The sequence below is a fragment of the Euprymna scolopes genome, chromosome 43 (genome assembly GCF_053919585.1).
Source record: "Euprymna scolopes isolate OS-2025 chromosome 43, ASM5391958v1, whole genome shotgun sequence".
Classification (NCBI taxonomy): Eukaryota; Metazoa; Mollusca; class Cephalopoda; order Sepiida; family Sepiolidae; genus Euprymna; species Euprymna scolopes.
Window position 1 is genome coordinate 45931049 of NC_136524.1, and position 19691 is coordinate 45950739.

The following is a 19691-nucleotide window of genomic DNA, read 5'->3' on the forward strand; positions in this document are numbered from 1 at the left end:
TTTTTTAGTGAAATAAACTTTATAAGTAGTCATAAATTTTGCTAATAAGCAAATAGATTGAAAAACTAAAGTTTGTATAAAAACCTAAAAGTAGCAAAGATTTAAAAAAAAAAAAAAAAAAAAGGATATTTCATGGTGTAAATTAAAAAAATAAAATGAATGCACAATCGTAAATAGAAATGCAATAGAGAAAGGAATAATCCAGAATCAATTGAGTTTTTGAATATCTACAGTAAGCATATAAAGCAATCAATGATTGATTGCAACAATTCCACAAGTGTACTATATGAAAGATTTTTCTGAAGGAATTATTTGATAAAGTTTACTGAAAAATCTAATAAAATTAATGTATTTTTAATTAATATATTAAATTAATATTTTAAATTAATATATAAAGAGTACTATTAATATTACAACAGAATATAGGCCACAGTTAGAGAAGAAAGTAGTCTGCATCGAAATTTCAAATATAAATGAAACAGACGAATTTGTAGGGTAGTTCAGTTATTTCAGTAAAGCTGACTCATCAATGTTATAAATATTGATACTGACTTCAATTTTACAGTATTATACAATCTGTAATCTGAAAGTATTTAAAAATGTCAGTTCATATATATATATATATATATATATATTTACAATTATATTTCACTCTTTGTGTATACCAATCCTTTTTTTGTTTAGAAGCTCAATGTATGTTAAATATAACAGAGCATATATAAAAGAATAACAGTATAGTTACATTCCAAAATTCAAATATTTATTTTTCATGCAAAACAGCTCCTCCGGCATATTCAAATTTCGGTACATTTTTTACAGATGTTTTTCATTATGCAGAAACAAACGGTTATTATCTCAATACTGTCTCTCATGGACATGGTAAAAATCTTCGTTTTTCTCAACCTTGTTTCTCTAGTTGATGAAAATGACTCCCCTAATAATTAAATAGTACAACATTTCACGAATAAAGATTTCATTAAAACCCTAAAATTTTTATGAATGTTTTTGTTTTTTGTTTTTTTTTTTGTTTTCTTTTTTAATAGTATTTGCTATAACAGAGGTCATATGTTTCTTATTTTGTATTACTTTCAAAGTCATTTTTGAGATTACTAACCTAATACTTTTTTTATTTCTCAGCGTACACTTTTCAAAATAGCAATGTATAAAAGGTTTAATGCCCACTTTTCAGGGGGAACCAAATAAAAACTTTTAGAAGGTTCCAATTTTCATTGAAGTATTTGGTGATTTCATGTGTTTTTTTTGTTTTTTTTTTGTTTTTTAGCCAAATGATACCCACAGTCTGACAACACCTGCACCACTTTTCAACTCTGGATCTGAAAAGATTACCGAAAACTTCCTTGCACTCAAACAGAGTAAGTATTCTTTCTCTTTTCTTATATATATAGAGAGAGAGAAATATAATATTTAGCGATTATGTGTGTGTACATGTCACATATTGTCATCTGTTATGATGTCATATATGAAAAAGAAAAAGAAAAAAAAAATATATATATATATATATAATACACAGAGAATATATATTATATATAGAGAGAGAGAATAAATATATATATATGTATGTATATACACAGTGGACCCCTAACATACGAGCTTCCTGAGTTACAAAAAATTTGAGATACGAGATGGCTTCAGAGCAAAAATCCTCCCCTACATACGAGCGAAAATCCAAGTTACGAGTTTCCAGATGCAACCGCTAGGTGGTCGAGTGTGTTGCGTTTCACTACATCTCCATTTTAATTCAAGATATGAGCTTCATCCAGGAACGAATTAATCTCATATGTCGGGGTCCACACATTATATATATATATATATATATATATATATATATATATATATATATATATATATATATATATAAAGAAATGACAGTTAAAAGTTGAATAGAATTTTATTTGATCATCTAATCAATAAGGAAAAAAAGAAAACAAAAAATATATATATATATATATATATATATATATATATTGCCATTACGAAGGGAATGCTTATTTTCTTCCAGATTAAAAGAGGAAAATATATATATGTAGTAGTATAGAAATATACTTATAACATGTTAGCTATACAAAAATGTTTGTCTTGTTCCGGAAGGAATTTGTCAATCATTGTTGTTTACATAATTAAAAAAGAATTCCAATCGACTTGAGTGATTTCATACTATATCCGATCAGATTTATCTTTTAATAAGATAAACCTTTCAATTAACAGCGCAAATTTGCTTTGTATGATCAAATCATCTGTTTAACCAATCACATTACTGCATTTGTTACAAATGATGACATAAAAACTTCTAACAGAGTTAGCTTTTTCTTTTTTAAGTCAATTAAACCCAATTCATGTTTACATTATTAATATGATGCAAAATATATGTAGGATTAGGATTTATATTTTTATATCATTGATAATACTAATAATAGTTGAGCTAGTAGTAGTAGTAGTGATAATAACTTTATCCAACTATTATCTTTTTCCAAGACATTTTTCCAAAAAGGGAAGTTTACACTGTACAGTTTTACTGCTCTTTGATTTTATTTTTTTAAAAAATAAAACGAGTATTTTACCATCTTTTTTTCCATTTATTAATAACTTTTATATGAGGGCACTTTAGGAAAATATTGGGGACTTATGCAAAACAAGAACCATGTCGTCTGAATTTTCAGGGCAGTTTGCGTAAAATACTAAAAGGTGCTGAGTTGATGAAATCACAGCAGCCAACATCATTTAAGAAAACATTTATTTGCTGTTATTGGTTTATTATAAAGAAATAGATATCTTGATTTGAAAAAAAAACATTTTTAAAAACTTTTTTAATTTGTTTGCTATCAACTGTTTTTTATTCAAAAAATAAATATTTATTCATACTTACCTTACAATGAGTGTTTTTCTTTTTTAATTTTAATTTTCTTAATTTCTTATAAAAAAATTGTCCGATGATTATTTGTTGTATTTTCTTTATAACAACATAATTTTTTTTTAATTTTTTAAATTTTTCATTGAATTTTATTCATAATAATAGAAAAAAAAAAAATTTTTCTGGAAAAAGTTGGCCAGTGTTTGTGCATAAGCAAACAATACCAAAACTTCCTGTGTTTTATGTAAACTGTCCAGAAAATTTTAATAGCATGGTCCTTATTCTGCATAAGTACAAAATATTGTTTTACATTCCTTTTTATATGTATATATATATATATGTGAAAGGGGTATATTTGAGGGCTATGAAAATACAGCTTATAAGAACGGTCTATTTAGTAAAATAAATAAATCACATTGTCATAGCCCTCAAACACAACTCACCCAATGGTTCCAGCAAACTACAAAATCCTCACACACACACACACACACACACATATATACACAGGGTGATCTGAAAGTAACTCCCTATTCTAAAATAACTTTTGCAGTATAATTTCTCCAATTAATGAATATCAGAAGAAAGTATATTACATGGGGGTTTATTTAAAATTCAATATAGGCGCCACTAGCTTTCCAAGTCGACCATGAACCGCATCAACTGATTTCACAAGAAACTCTTGCAAAATGGAACTAATAACTTAAAGTATTCTCCTTTCAAGCTCTTCCAGATTTCTTGGTTTTATTGAGTAGACTTGAGTTAGCCCCAATGAAAAAAGTCATAGGATGTTAAGCATGATGATCCATCCATTTTCCAGGAAATTGGGCATTCAGCCATTCACAAACAACAATAGCAAAGTGTGGAGGAGCACCAACTTGGATGAAAATTAAATCTTCAATATTGTTCCAAGCACTGATAATTGGCCAAACTTTATCTCTCAACATAGTGTGTCAAAATTATCATCATTTTCAATGAAGGACACTTTGATGTATAAAAACGTTACAAAGACAAAGAAAAGCAAAAGAAAATATGAGAAGAGAAAAGACTTAGTGGATAGAAACAAACAATTTTTATATAATACTTTTAGCAAAGTTGAAAACAGTTTGTTTCCTTTGTTTTCAATTTAAGCTTACATTTTATAGTGTTGTCCTTTTTTTTAATAATAGAAGATTAGTAGAAATATCTGCAAATTTAACTCATCTAAAATAATGTTCCGAGAGTGTTCTTTTATAGCGAGGAATTTATTTCCTCATTTCCCTGAAGGAATAACCTGAAAAAAAACAGTTCTTTGTATTTTAAAATTCTCTGAAAAGGCTAGAAGTCCGGTAAAAAAAAGTTTCTTGTTCCTTTTTTGACTCCGGTCAGAATAGAAATATTCTTTTCTTTTGACTTGAAAAAAATTGCAGCTTAAGACGTGTCCATTTTCTTCAGGCCTTAGAAGAAAACATCTAGTGATAGACACTTTTTATTTCAATCTTTCTCACATATGTGTTCTCCCCTCCAAGCTGGTATTTTTCCGACATATTTAATTGCAAGTCCTCGACAGATTTCTTGGATTTCCTTGAAGTAGATTTCTCTCAGCAAGATAAGAATACGTCAGGTAACTTTGACGCAATTACTTCAACATTTTAACATCCGATTTAGACGGACAAAAGATGGTACGTCAACACATTTCGAATGTCCATTCCAGTCTGAGCTGCCAACTTCAGCTTGAAATTCATTACAAACTCGGAAATGCGCATATCAATCAACAGGCAGAAATTAGTTACATGACCAACAACATCAGCAGCAGCAGTATGCAAACTCAAGAAAAAGGAAGAGGAAAAAAGGAGAAAAAAAAAGTCAAAAAAATATATCCCCAAAAAAAATTTTCTGCAAATGAGGTACCTTTCGGCATTCATGGCATTATGAACGATGAAGGGACTCACAATTCTATCCAAAGTCATTCCACACCATATTGTTATCTTGAGTAGATTCTGCAACTTTTCACTGGTGACACGAGGATCTTCTCCCACCCAGTAGTGGCTGTTATGACAGTTTACAAACCCACCTATGTGGAATACAGCTTCATCACTCCAGAGAATATTTTTTAAGAGATCTGGCCAATCTCTAAACCAAACATCATTGCTCTTATTGGTTTATTATAAAGAAATAGATATCTTGATTTGAAGAAAAACATTTTTAAAAACTTTTTTAATTCAAACACCATACAAACGTCTGTCTTCAGCAGAAAGTGCCTAGCAGTAGCATGGTTACCAAGTATGCCATTTCAGCTCATTTTTAAGCACATTATGTACACAGCAAAACAAGAACCCACTTTCTCGTGCTGCGTGTTGAATTGACTTTTGTGGTCCACAGGTAAACATTTTTTCACTACATCAAGGTCTCTGAATTTGGAAGGGGGACCGTTTCTTTGATTATCAGTCACAGATCCTGTAGTCATGAGTTCTGCATGACAATTCTTGATTGTCATTGAGTCCATTTTTAAGCATGTCTTCCCTTAGTGGTTCTCTGCCATCTTTGCACTTGAACAATGGATCTCCAAACCTTGTAACGTGCAACTATTTGGGCCTGTTCCTGTACAGTAAGATGTTCAGCCATTTTTGAAATTTCAAACAAATTAACATGATTAAAAACCAAATTCATATAACAGATGTGAAAAGAAAAGGAAAGCATAGATTTAGACCACACATTAAGTAACATGCATACAAAACTTGAAAAACATATTACAGCACTTGAATAAATCAGTTATTTTAGAATAGGGAGTTAGTTACAAATCACACTATATATATATATATATATATATATATATATATAGACCTGGAGTCTTAAGAGCAAAGTTTATTTTCATGTATTAATACCTTAAAAGAACAGTGCTCATAGTAATATAAATATATAATAAGCTCAATAGGTATATGTATACTAGAGCTATATTAATATTGAGTATAAAGATTAATAACTGTAAATTATAAATGGGTTTCAAAATGATGGACAAACAAAATCAAGGTGAGTGTACGATCGTTTCGGAAATGATATTCATTTTATTAAAATTGACAAACAATGACAATAATAGACAAAGATTGTGTTTTTGAATATAGTCTCCTCATCAGCAAAAAGAGATGAGGGGTAGGGAATTTAAGACACCAAAATAAAACTAGCATTTTTGTAGTAAGTAAGGTGGATAGTCCTTATTGAGTTGCATTAGAAAATTTGGTTTAAAGTTTGTTGTGGCCAAAATACAACAGCATGCCCACTTATGTACTGACAAACTTTAAAACAAATTTTCTAATACAACTCAATAAGGACTATCCACCTTACTTACTACAAAAATGCTAGTTTTATTTTAGTCTCTTAAACTCCCCACCCCATCCCTCTCTGCTGATGAGACTATAATAATAAAAAAACACAATCTTTGTCAATTCTTGTCATTGTTTGTCAATTTTAATGAAATGAATATTGTTTCCAAAATGATGATACATTCAATTTGATTTTGTTTGTTCATCATTTTGAAACTGATTTATAATTTACAATTATTAATCTTTATACTCGATATTATATATATGGTTTTGTTTGGTATGAAGAAATCCCACAGAGCACTTGATTATTTAATAAGATTACAATATTTGTTTAATGGTACAGAAGATCAAATTAAATCAACATGGTACCATAGGTTTCAAGCCAGGAACAGACTCAAATCCAAAAATAGTTTTTTTGTATTTAGTGCATTTATATTTCTAAGCAAATCGTTACTTCATGTATAATTTATCTTTTCTATTTTTTCAATTTGAATCCACTCTCCCAGCTTCAAACCCATGTTATCGTGTGGATTTGATGTGATGTTCTATAATATTATTATTAATATATATATATTTATATATTCCAAATAAAATTTTCTATACAAATATAAATATTGATAACACAAAGTTCTTTACAATCGCCCAATCATGCAATGCTACAGGTATAAATACTCTTAATATTGTACAGCTTTATTTTTCACTTGGAACTGACATGTATTTATGCTTAAAAATAAAAACTTATATACAGAAAACTATATCAGTATTGACCAAAGCAATTGTATGCTTATATAGTAAATAAACTGAATGTTTTGGACAAGCATAAATGAGTGACTTTTCCCATTTTCCCAGTGAGGAATATAGTGGTATAATATTTGGTGTGTGTTTATCTATCACATACACACACACACACATATATATATATATATATATGTATATATATATACATAAAATCCAGAAGTAAAAATAAATTAAGTTTAGTCCACAAGCTTCTATAAACTTAAAGCGAATATTAACATTTACATAGTAATCCCAACTAAATAAAATAAAAAGCTCGATACAACCAACATAGGAAATAGAGCTAGTTTAATTTAAAACTGTAAATTTATATCTTACAAGAATTTATTGTTCGGCAGGATAATCAAATAAGAAACATTAAAATTTTCCTTGATCCACAGCGTTTCAAAGAAATGCATTCTTCTCATCAAAGGAAAGATATTAGCAAATGAATATTATAGGCTAGTCGTATATGTATATTTTTTTCATATAATGCAGTTTCAATTTATGCTAGTACCAGCAAATTCATAGCTTCATTATATTATATAGCAATATTATATTGCTAAGGTCTTTTTTTTATGAGAAAGACATGTCTTTGAAATTCTGTGGATTAAGAAAATCTTAATATCTTTTTTTCTTTTTTTTTTCTTTTTTTTTTCTTTTTTTTTTCTTTTTTTTTTCTTTTATTTTTAGGAGTATTCTGTTGAACAATAAATTATTGTAAAGTATGATTTAGTCTTAAATTGTGTTCTTATTCATTGTGAAAATGTACACTTGCATATATTTTCTATTCTTTATATATACCAACCTTTTTAATCAGAAGCTCGATGTTTAAGATATAACAACAGAGCATATATAGATAAATAAAAATTTTGCTAGATTCTGAAAACCAAGATTTTATCTTATCAATCATTTATTTTTTCAAAACAAAAACTTTGATACATTTTTACAGATCAGTTTCGTTCATGGAGATATATGTCTGATACTGGATATTTGCTCCGTGGATTCATCAGAAAATTCTCATGGAGAAAATTACATGTTGGTGTAACAGGTAAAAATTCAGAAAGAACCAAAAGAACTTGCATCAAATCCATTTCCATCCAATGCAAAAAAAAAAAAAGTCATAAAAATTACTGATAAAATTCTATAAAATTAATTTTGGTTACAGTTACAAAAATTTTTTTTTAATATTTTTTAATACAAAATACCTTAGTTTTTAACTAATAATTTTCATATAAGATATGTAAATTAGAGTTAAAGCGGATAGGGAGGCATTCTCAACTTATATAATTAAGAAACTAATTGTTTTTATAAGTTCGGTTTTACGCATAGAAAGAGTTGGGTGTAAATATTCATTCAAAACAATCAAACCGGCACACTGACATCTTTACTGTAATGTCGTTTTCAAGGATAAAACTATGACCATGAATTAGCAAAAGATTAGGTTAGCATGATTGCTCATCACTAAGAACATTATACGATGTAGTAAAACTTGTGTGTTATATTAATCTAATAATATAACTCAGTTATCATGCCTATATCCATTGGAAGTAGTTTACAGTTATTTGGTGAAGTTAACTCGCTTTTATTAAAATCTAAAACTGTTATGCAAGTCTCATTCAGGAGTATTACCTGTACTTAATTACAGCAAATCTAAGAGTGATAATCCTGCTTAAAAACATACATTAGTTACCTCCCTTCAATTTCAGAAAATTAAATTAAAGGGCATGTCTACATTGAGTAAAGAACAAAGAGGATAAAATTTGGGCATCTGGTTCCATTTAAGCTAATTGCGTTCTTGTTTTGTCATCTATGAGAGGTCTAGTAATTCTGTAACATTGAGAACCCATGAACCCTCCATATATCAATGCCTTCTCTTCCTTTCTGGTTATCAATTAGTTTGAAGGGTACCTACATAATTCTGGATTTTATATTATAACTAGCATTTCAGCCCGGCGTTACTCGGGTGTTTGGAGGTGTATGTTGAGCAAGTAAAAAAAATTTTTTTTTTTTTTTTTTTTTTTACAAGGATATCGCAACTTATCAAGGCTTAGAGGTTACTCGAGGATAAAGATTAAAGAGTGTACAGTGGTCGAAAGGACAATATAGTAATGGTTAGAAGTGTAAATTTGGTAAATTGGATTACTTAAGGGGAATGGCTTGTCAAGAACTTGTTTACATTGAACTTGAAGACAGCAGGTAAATGGAAGGGAGTTCCACAGGTGTGCAGTTCTTAGAAAGAAACTTTGTTCATGGAATCTATGTTTAGGTTTAGGCACAGATAAAGAGTGGGGGAAATTATTGATAGTGTTTACAGGCAAACGTTTCTCATGAATGTTTGGTGAGGGGGACCATAGATTGAAGCTCAGACGAACACTTACCATGAAAATAATGATAAAGCAGAGGCAGACTCGCAACATCTCTTTTGTGAGAAAGAGGTTGCAGGGAAGAGAAAAGGGCATCCCCCACTAGGCTACAAAGTCTATTCTGAACTCTGTCAAGGCAGGATAAGGTCTTACTAGCAGCTCTTGCCCAGATGTGACAGCAATATTCCATCCTTGGATGTACCTGGCTAAGTGGTGATATCCTTGTAAAAAAAAAAAAAATATTCTCAGATACCATACCTTAATGATCTCTGAATGTTTTTGCAACATTTTTACCTCCTATCATAGTATGAATGTACTTCAAACTATTTAATCAGACCTGAGACAAGAGAGAATACACATCTGGTTTCTGCAAACAATTTTCAATTACTTCCTATCTTTTGTTTAGTAATTTATTGTTGGATACTATTATGTGATAGTGTAAAAATGTGAGAGTGTAAAAATTGAATCTCTTAGATTTACTGGGTGTGTATTTCCATGCTCTACTCAATATGAACCATTTAAAGTTGAACTGTGCATTACTGCTATTTAATTTTCTGATCGTTTAGAGGGGGTTAGGGTTCTATTAGGATCAATGTAAGGTACCCTAAAAGATAATATATGGTTCTTGCTTCTATTTTTTAATCTGCAATCAGTGGATCCTATGTACATTCTAATTTCTTTTGATAATATTAACTTTATACACAACATTCGAAATAAGACATTTATCTTCCAAAGGGCATTCATTTGTATTTCTACAATTACGTTGTGGTTCTCCATAAGTGCTCTGATATCCTCTCAATCTTCCTTAATTATACTATTTATTTTCACATTATTGGAACCTATTACAGTTGATGTATTCATGTTGGGATGACTAATTGGGAATCAGAAAATGAAAACTTTAGGGGTATCAGTATTGAAATTAAAAAAAAAAAAAAAAATAGCCTAATTTCCGATTCCAAAAACGATTCCTTTAATACTTTTTCAACTTAATTTTCTGGTACTAAATGATAAATATTTATTGTTTTTAAACTCGCAGTAAAAATAAAATATAGATTGTAATAACATAAAAAATATGTCAATTTATTTTAATTGCATAAAAAATTGAAACTTTGCATAAATTTGCTAGGTAAACTTTAGAAGAATGTAGTTTTACAAGTTTGTAAATATTTCTCTCAAGAAAGATGCTGTTAAATATCATTGTTAATTAAACTAAAAGTAAAATATACAAAGTGTTATTTCACACCTCTGTGTGAAATAACCTGTGGATCCATTCTTCTTTGATTCCGTCTGTATTTAGATTTAGAATTTCTGACAAGGCAGTCAAAGTGATCCAACTAAAGTCAGATCCCTCTCTCCATATCTGCGTACAGATTTTAAAACAAAATTTCTAAATATATAATAGATTGTTTGGGATGGATAAAGAAAGCAATCAAAATCAAGAATTACGAATAAAAATCGTTTGGTGGTTTATTTGTTGCATTTATCTTCCACTGACATGACACGGGTGAAAGACTGAAAATTTGACAACAATAAAATGTAAGCGCATTTAAAAAAAACACATTTTAAAGGCATTTAAACTGTTTTATGAATTAATTATTACTAACATGTTTTAAACTTATATTTTCAGAAATTAACTGGATTCTTTTTTTACTACTCATCATCATCATTATTCTTTTAACATCCTCAGTTAAATCATCCCTCAAAACTAAAATGAGATACTATCTATTTAGACAATTACTTGTGAGCACTTTGAAAAATTTGGGAAGGAAAATAAAAATAAAAAAATTTAAAAAAAGCAATTAAGATTTTAGAGTTGGAGGTCTATTACATATAATACTAATAAGCTCCCATTTCCAAGATATTCTAGCAAAAATTGCTACTTTTCTCTAGAAGATCTATTTTTAGGATTGTTAGCGATTATGCATAGTTTTCAACTTTGCCAGTTATACTTAGAAGTAAAAATATTTAGTGAACATCCCTAAAAAAAAGTTTAAATCGCCTTTTCTGTTAAATTTATAAACAAAACTGATCTCCTAGTTTAAATTCTAAATTGTATTTCTTATTTTACTTTTTGCAAGTTTTAAAGTGTTCACAGGTAATTACCCCCTCTACTCTACCCCCTCCCCCCCCCCTCAAAAAAAAGAGAAGAAAAAAAGAAAAATCGCAGTTTTCTGAGGTGTTTTAGCTGAGGGTGCTAATCTACAAGTTTTCTGTTATTATTTACAGTAGTATCACTTTTACATGTATTATTTGTATTTTTCTTTTGTTTGTTTTTTTGTTGTTGTTTTTTTTTGTTTGTTTTTTTTTTTGTTTTTTCAGTAAACAAAATCAATCTACTATATATCTGTTATATTGACAGAAGCAATAAGTGGCCAAATCTTTGTAATTAGAGTAAAAACATGAGCATTCTTTGATGGACAGAATGTCCAGAATAAGTAACAATGCATCCCCGACCTGTCCTTCTCATGTTAAGAATGTTTTTTTAAATAGTAAATATGTTATTTAGAAACTCATTCTTAACATGGAGAGGGAGCTTTGTTGCATATTTTGTTCCTTATGCTGCCTTATTTTAACATGTCAATCGTCAGTTATTTTCAAATATTTCTAAAAACATTCAAAAAGCATTGTGTCACCTAATGGGAACTTAATGCAACTCGGCCTTGTTTTAAAAGAGAAATAAATCTTTAGTTGCTTCAATGTTATAAAATGAATGCGTAACGTAATACGTTTTTTCGCCTGTCTGGAGGGTTACCTTTTTTTTTTTCTTTTTTTTCTTTTCTGTTTTTTTTCTTTTTTTTTCTTTTTTTTAGAAGTACTGAAGATAGCCTCATTGAGGAATAAAATGCTTCATATATTTTGAACAGTACAAATATCTTACATGGGCTTATTTTACATTACAAATATCTTACATGGGCTTATCTTACATTACAAATATCTTACATGGGCTTATCTTACATTACAAATGTCTTACATGTATGCAGCAAAAACATGGAGAATTTTGTTCCCTTACAGATGATGTGATCTGATATATATATATATATATATATATATATATATATATATTAATAATAAATAAAATTGATAAAAATAAAAAGAATATAATCTTCATACAAAAAACTATCAAAGTATGAAAAGCTCTACATGGAGCAATTAATTAAAAGAATTAAAGGATGAGAATTGAAAGTTAAATAAAACTTCATCAAACCAGTAATTAATGAAGAAATGAAACATCATTAGGCCGTGGCATTTCGAAACCTAATGCTTCTCGTCAGAAGAGGAGAAAAAAGCCAGGTTTGTCATATCCATAAAAAAAAAATAACTGGCAAAAGAACATTAGCTCAAAAAATGAAATAAAGATACACTATATGTATATAGAAGCAGGAAGAACGATGATGGCAGTAAAAATAGAAAAAGAAGATAGAACATATAGATGTATGTAAAATGATATATAAGAAGATATATAGAAAAATATAAAGTAACTTACAAGAATAAAAGTAAAAATAACTTATATATACACAAGGTGCCTTCAATAAGTTTCCAGACTTTTTTATACAGGCATTTAAAATTGTTTGTAGACTCTTGAAAATTCAGTATGTTATCGTTATACATCTTATAATGAGATGACTGACCAACTTTTATGATTTCAGGTTCAAATGAACAGCTACAGCAGGAATTGCAATACATCCTACTAGCCTGATTGTCACAGCTGGTGAATTTCAAAAATGCAGTCTGAATGTGAGAACACTTTAGAAGAATGACATGCAATAAAATTCTGTTGAAAGAATGCCACAGAAACGTATGGAATGCTTCAGACTGCTGTTGGACCATCTTGCATGCATAAGTTTTTGAGTGGCATAAGAGATTCAAGAAAGGCAGGGAGTCTGTGAGGCATGATGATAGGTGTGCTAGGAGTAAAGAAGTCAGAACACCAGAGTTGATCGACCAAATAAAGAATTTCCTGTATAAGGAGCGTCATGTGTCTATAGAGACAATAAGTGCACAGTTTGATGTCAGTGTGGGAACTGCACACACAATTATTTGCAAGGAACTGAAGATGTGGAAGATATGTGTGAATACACCCATCTACAACCCTATCGTTCTCAGAGACTATTTGATCAAGATGGGGACTAAGACAGTTTCTCACCCTCCCAATAGTCCAGACCTTGCACCTTGTGACTTTTGGTTATTCCCTAAACTCGGGTAAAACCTTAGAGGCTGTCATTATGAGACAATTGGGGAGATGAAAAAGGCTGTGATGAGGGTCATTGACACACTCGCATAAGAGAACATCCGTGAGGCCTCCCAGTAGTTGTTGGAATGGTAATACAAGTGCATTGCAGCCGGAGGAGATTACTTCAAAGGGGAATAGAGTTTCATGTATGTACTATCAATAAGTGCCCATATGAAAAAAGTTTGGAAGCTTATTGAAGACAGCGTGTGTGTGCGTGTGCAAAAAATTATTAAAAATATATATACCATAAAACGTAAAATGGGATACAGCATTAAAAATCAGTAACAAAATACAGTACCGTATATAATCAAAGAACGTAACACTATAAGACGGAGTAAATACCATAACCAGGGGCCAGAGAAACATTGTATTTCATATCGTAACCTGAAAAAAACCTATCCTAGGGCCACCGTATACCAGGGTTCTACTGTAAATGAAAATGTGTACTGTCAAGAGGGGCGGCTTAACACAGCATGCAAGTGAATAAACTTTCAACTAATTAGGTAAGTGAATTTGAATACAAAGGCTGTTACTGTCGCTAATAAAAACAAAAATTAACTATATATATATTCACACACACACTAGCTTTCTGTATCCGGTGTTACCGGGTTGGAACATATTGGCGGGGAGAAAGGTTTAGTCACATACTATTTAAGATACACTGAATATCTTAACGTCTTAACGATTTTCCTGAAAGTGGACCATTTGTTGGATTTATGGGAGCATAAAACACATCAATTTTCGTCTATGAAAATTGAATGGGGAAATAACTCTCACAGCCTTAATAAATAAACTTCCATCTTTAAAGTCAACTGGTGTCGGCCAATAATAATTGAAAATAAATTAAACTAAAAGTAAATTAAATAAATCCACTTTAAATTTCTAAATAGAACCATGTAAACAATTCAGTTACAACAAACAATTACATGGAGCTGATAATTAAATAGATTTTTTTTTTTTTCTTAAATGTAATATGCACATGAGGTTACTTCTTGAATGTAGATTTAGTTTTGAACAAAAAGTATATTAGATAGAAATCATTATGGAATGAAAGTGTGAACATCAGTTTTTGGTATGAAAATTTTTTGCAAAACTGTACTTTTTGTATGTATTAATTAAATTGTAAACAAACAAACAGACAGGAATAAAACTTTATTATAGTGTGTGTATATATATATATATATATATATATATATATATATATCCAAGGTCTTTGGAAAATCAGTGGCATAGCTTTGGTATTATGTTCTATATGCATAAAAAAGACTCTTTGTATGGGGGCTGCTTTTGTAATAGCATTCAATTACTAGTCTTATTTCATTTGGGGTTCATTACTTCCTTTGTGTGATCGTGTTTATATACATGTATTTGGTCCGTTAAATCCTGCTATCTTAAATAATTTGCAGGATGCTGACCGGGAATCCCTGTGTTGACTATCAAAGGAATCTTTACCAATCATGACTCTCAGATTTTTCTTCTGTGCCTTTTATATTTGGTATCGTTGTTTTCGCGGTTTTAAGAATGTGACAACACCAAGCCTAGACTTATTTTTACCTGTGATCCTGTCACTAGAATAGTATTTGTTTTTTGTTTGTGCTTTTTTTTTAGGGGGGGGGGGGTACTCTTGTTCACCATAAATAAGGCATGCTATGCTTAAGAGGCTACTATTTGGGAGTGTGTCTAACTGGCGACAGTGGGAATTTGAACAGTGAGATGCCTGTTCACATTACATTTAACCATCAGTATGTTAGTAAACAAGGAAGCAGGAGACAGGGAGGAAAATCCAAAATCTAGCAGTCTGAGTAAAGAAACTATTAGAATAGAAGTCTTTCCGACACCTAGAGACCTTAGCAGCGAAGGAGTGAGATTTTGCTGCTTGTCATATTAGTCAGGAGTAGGTATGTCAAGGGGGGCACAAGTGCTATGAGTTCATCATACCATATTCCATTAAAGCACTTGTAAAATAGGTACATGGATGCGACAGAAGAAAGACACAATTTTATAATTAGTGAAAACAAATTATAGTGAACAGAAAAGCAAACACAATAAAGAGTGGTTATATGTCACTCCATGAGCTGTGGGTGCAAGACTCATGCATAACTGGTTTACTAATACTAAGAAACATATTCTCTTAGTCTTTATAGTGAAAGGAAGAGTTCATTGTTATCCATATGGTGGACACCACAAAACCTAAACAGGCAGAACTTTGCATTACAATATTATGATAGGTATTTTTTTTTTTTTTTAAATTTAATTCTTATTCACATACACATGTTTCACCATTTTTCGAGAATCGTCAGAGTGGAAGATGATATGTGTGTGTGTGTTTTAAATCTTTTTTTTTTTTTTTTTTTTTCAAAGAAAGATCCAAAATAAAGTGGTATTATAGAAGCAATGATTCACACATTCAGATACCTTTACAGGTATAGAATATAATCTTGAGGTTATGCCATATAACACGATCAGCCGGTCACTGGTGTTTGACCGACCCACGTGTTACACTAAATGTCTTAGAAACGGTCCCATGATGATGTGACGATGGGTCAGTCATTGGGACCTGAGTATCAAGAGGAAAATCATACGTGAGATGTTGCATGTAAGCGTGTGGCTCCTTCATTCTCTCAAGATCACTCTGGTGGCATTCTGGCTGGGATCTTCTTCCTTTGTCTTCAGGGCTGCCTCGTTTGACTTAAGACAAAAAAAAACACACACACAACACAATTGCAATATACACTATATAATCTTAACTATTTATTTTATAAAAATATATATTACAATACAATATACAAATTATAATTAATTTTTACAATTTAAACTAGACAATAGGCTCTTCAAAACTAAACCTACCTTGAGGGAAGAGGTGCCCCCCCCTCATTTACAGAGAAACAGAAATATATATATATATATCGATTTTTCAAACATTCTGATCTTAATAATTCCATGGGAACTATTTGCATTTGGTGAGTACATATGTATCTGTTAAAATATATTAGATTTTCTTTGAAGCTTTAACTTCCTCTTTCAAAATACTGATAGCTAATATTTTCTCTATAGGATCAAATAAATTTGATGCACTTTTCAATTGCAGCAACCAAAAGGACATATTTTGACATAGCACCACTTTTGGCTACTTTACAGTATGGAGCACAGTTGAAAATCGTAGTTTCAATACAAATAACTGGAGTTGTACAATTTGTAAAAGTGTGTAATTTGTATGCTGATAGTTTTTTTTTTATTTTTTCACTGGCTTATTATTGATTGGACACTTACTAACCAGATTATGAAGAAAATTTGAAAAAAAAATCATTATTTCGACATTTGACAAGGGTGCCCACTCTTTAATTAAAATATTTATGTAAATAAATTTTTCTTCTATTTCCTACACACGGAAGTGACTTATTATCCAAACATGGAAGTTAATAATTGACATTTTTTTTTTATTCTTGCTTGCTTTTTCCATTGTGAACATGTGCTGATAAAGAAATTATGGCTACCTCTGGAAACCCAAGATGGGAATTAATGAAGAAACTAAATGAAACACTGATAGAATATGCTCACATTTCATAAAAACACTGATAGAATATGCTCACCTTTCATAAAAACACTGATAGAATATGCTCACCTTTCATAAAAACACTGATAGAATATGCTCACCTTTCATAAAAACACTGATAGAATATGCTCACCTTTCATTAAAAACACTGATAGAATATGCTCACCTTTCATAAAAACACTGATAGAATATGCTCACCTTTCATAAAAACACTGATAGAATATGCTCACCTTTCATAAAAACACTGATAGAATATGCTCACCTTTCATAAAAACACTGATAGAATATGCTCACCTTTCATAAAAACACTGATAGAATATGCTCACCTTTCATTAAAAACACTGATAGAATATGCTCACCTTTCATAAAAACACTGATAGAATATGCTCACCTTTCATAAAAACACTGATAGAATATGATCACCTTTCATAAAAACACTGATAGAATATGCTCACCTTTATTAAAACACTGATAGAATATGCTCACCTTTCATAAAAACACTGATAGAATATGCTCACCTTTCATAAAAACACTGATAGAATATGCTCACCTTTCATAAAAACACTGATAGAATATGCTCACCTTTCATAAAAACACTGATAGAATATGCTCACCTTTCATAAAAACACTGATAGAATATGCTCACCTTTCATAAAAAAACTGATAGAATATGCTCACCTTTCATAAAAACACTGATAGAATATGCTCACCTTTCATAAAAACACTGATAGAATATGCTCACCTTTCATAAAAACACTGATAGAATATGCTCACCTTTCATAAAAACACTGATAGAATATGCTCACCTTTCATAAAAACACTGATAGAATATGCTCACCTTTCATAAAAACACTGATAGAATATGCTCACCTTTCATAAAAACACTGATAGAATATGCTCACCTTTCATAAAAACACTGATAGAATATGCTCACCTTTCATAAAAACACTGATAGAATATGCTCACCTTTCATAAAAACACCGATATAAATATACTCACCTTTCATAAAAAGAGATAAATTATTTTTTTAAAAAAACACCCACAAATTCACTTTTCATCAACTAAAAACTAAATTAAAAAAAAAAAATCTTAAAACTTTATTTTCATAAAAACAAAAAAATTTAACAAAAGTATAAAAAAAATCATTTTCATTCCATTTTTTTTTTTCTTTGAGAAACAAAATAAATATTTCTGACTTACAAATGCAGTAGGTTTATGTCATTTTTACTTTCTATGGTTTTGATATTCACACGTTTCTATTGGTTACAAAATGGGTGACCGATTTACCAGAACGTAACTCAAAAGTGAGCACCCTAATTTTTTTTTAATTTTGGGTAAGGATAATTATTTTTGCCTGGTATGCAAGTTTATCAAAAAATATTTTACTTGAAATGCAATTTTTATCTTTTATCTGTGTCCTATACTGTATAAGCACCCCACTTTTTTTTCCTTTTTTTTTCTTTTTTTTTTTTACTTCTGTTGAGTTATGAACAAAACAATGTGACACATTAAAACAATGGGGGGGGGGGGTGAAAAAGTTTTACTAACAGCCTAAAAGATATAGTTTAATTGACAATATTTTTCATCTATCCAAAGTGTATAAAAAAAATTATAAATAAGGAAATTTACAAAAATGGTGTCACATTGGATTGTATTTAAAAAAAATTTTCTTTTTCATATTTGATTTTCTGCTATTGAAATCTTTTTTGTTATAAGCTATAAAGTGTCAGAAGTAAAAAAAAAAAAAAAAAAAAAAAAAATCTGTTGTGAAAAAAATGTGTTGTTGCGGATGTTTCTCATCCTGGAGTTCCTCAAATCAATTTTTTTCAAAATTTGATACTTATGCAGAGAAGAGTCCATTTTTGAGTGGATGTTGTGCTGGCATATTCCGGCAGTTTATATAAACCACCAGAATATGCTGAGTGTTGATCAAATTTTTAAATGTTAGGAAAAAAAAAAAGAAAACATGATAGAAAACATTTATTAGTAATTTCAATGAAGGAAATGCAAAAAAAAAGAAACAATCAACCTACAGTAAGTTTCATGGATAAATATTTTTGTAAAATAATGTGTAGCAACATATATATATATATATATATTTTTTTTTTTTTTTTTTTTTTTTTTTCCTTTGTAGAAGCTTTTGAAAACATTTTCATTGATTTTTTTTTGTGAAAAATGTTTTTGTTTTTGTTTTTGTTTTTTTTTTTGGGGGGGGGCGGGATTGTAAAGAATGTTTTCTTATTTTGGGTAGGGGTAATTTTTTTGTGTGAAAAACGTTATTGTTTTAAAGAGTTTAATTTGGAAGGGGGGATGCAAGAATGAAAATTCTTCTTTTTTTTTTTTTTTTTTTTGTCGACTCCATTTTTTTTTTTTTTCTGTTGCAGTTAGGGTGGGGATATTACTTTGGGGAGAAAGAGGGATTAAATGGGTTAGAGAAAGTGGATAGGTAATCGCAATCTTTCATGCTGGAGATGAATAGATTCAACTTTCATTCCTGGCAAAATGAAAGAACTTTTCTTTTTTTCAGAGCAACTGTAACATAATCTGCAAACCCACTCGATTCATTGTGGTGGCTGTGATTTATTTTTAATGAATTGAATTT

General features: G+C 29.9%; 1 protein-coding gene across 4 annotated transcripts in view; it reads left to right on the forward strand.

Annotated features, from left to right (window-relative positions):
- Positions 1-19691, forward strand: part of LOC145268312 (adenylate cyclase type 9-like) — a 429113-nt gene that overhangs the window by 407553 nt on the left and 1869 nt on the right. For 2 of the 4 annotated variants that reach the window (XM_080123770.1, XM_080123771.1), the window contains 2 exons: positions 1283-1373; positions 7892-7990. In XM_080123770.1, coding sequence (XP_079979896.1) covers positions 1283-1373; positions 7892-7990 — 190 coding nt within the window. The remainder of the gene's footprint in view (positions 1-1282; positions 1374-7891; positions 7991-19691) is intronic. The other 2 variants (XM_080123772.1, XM_080123773.1) reach the window with 1 other exon arrangement.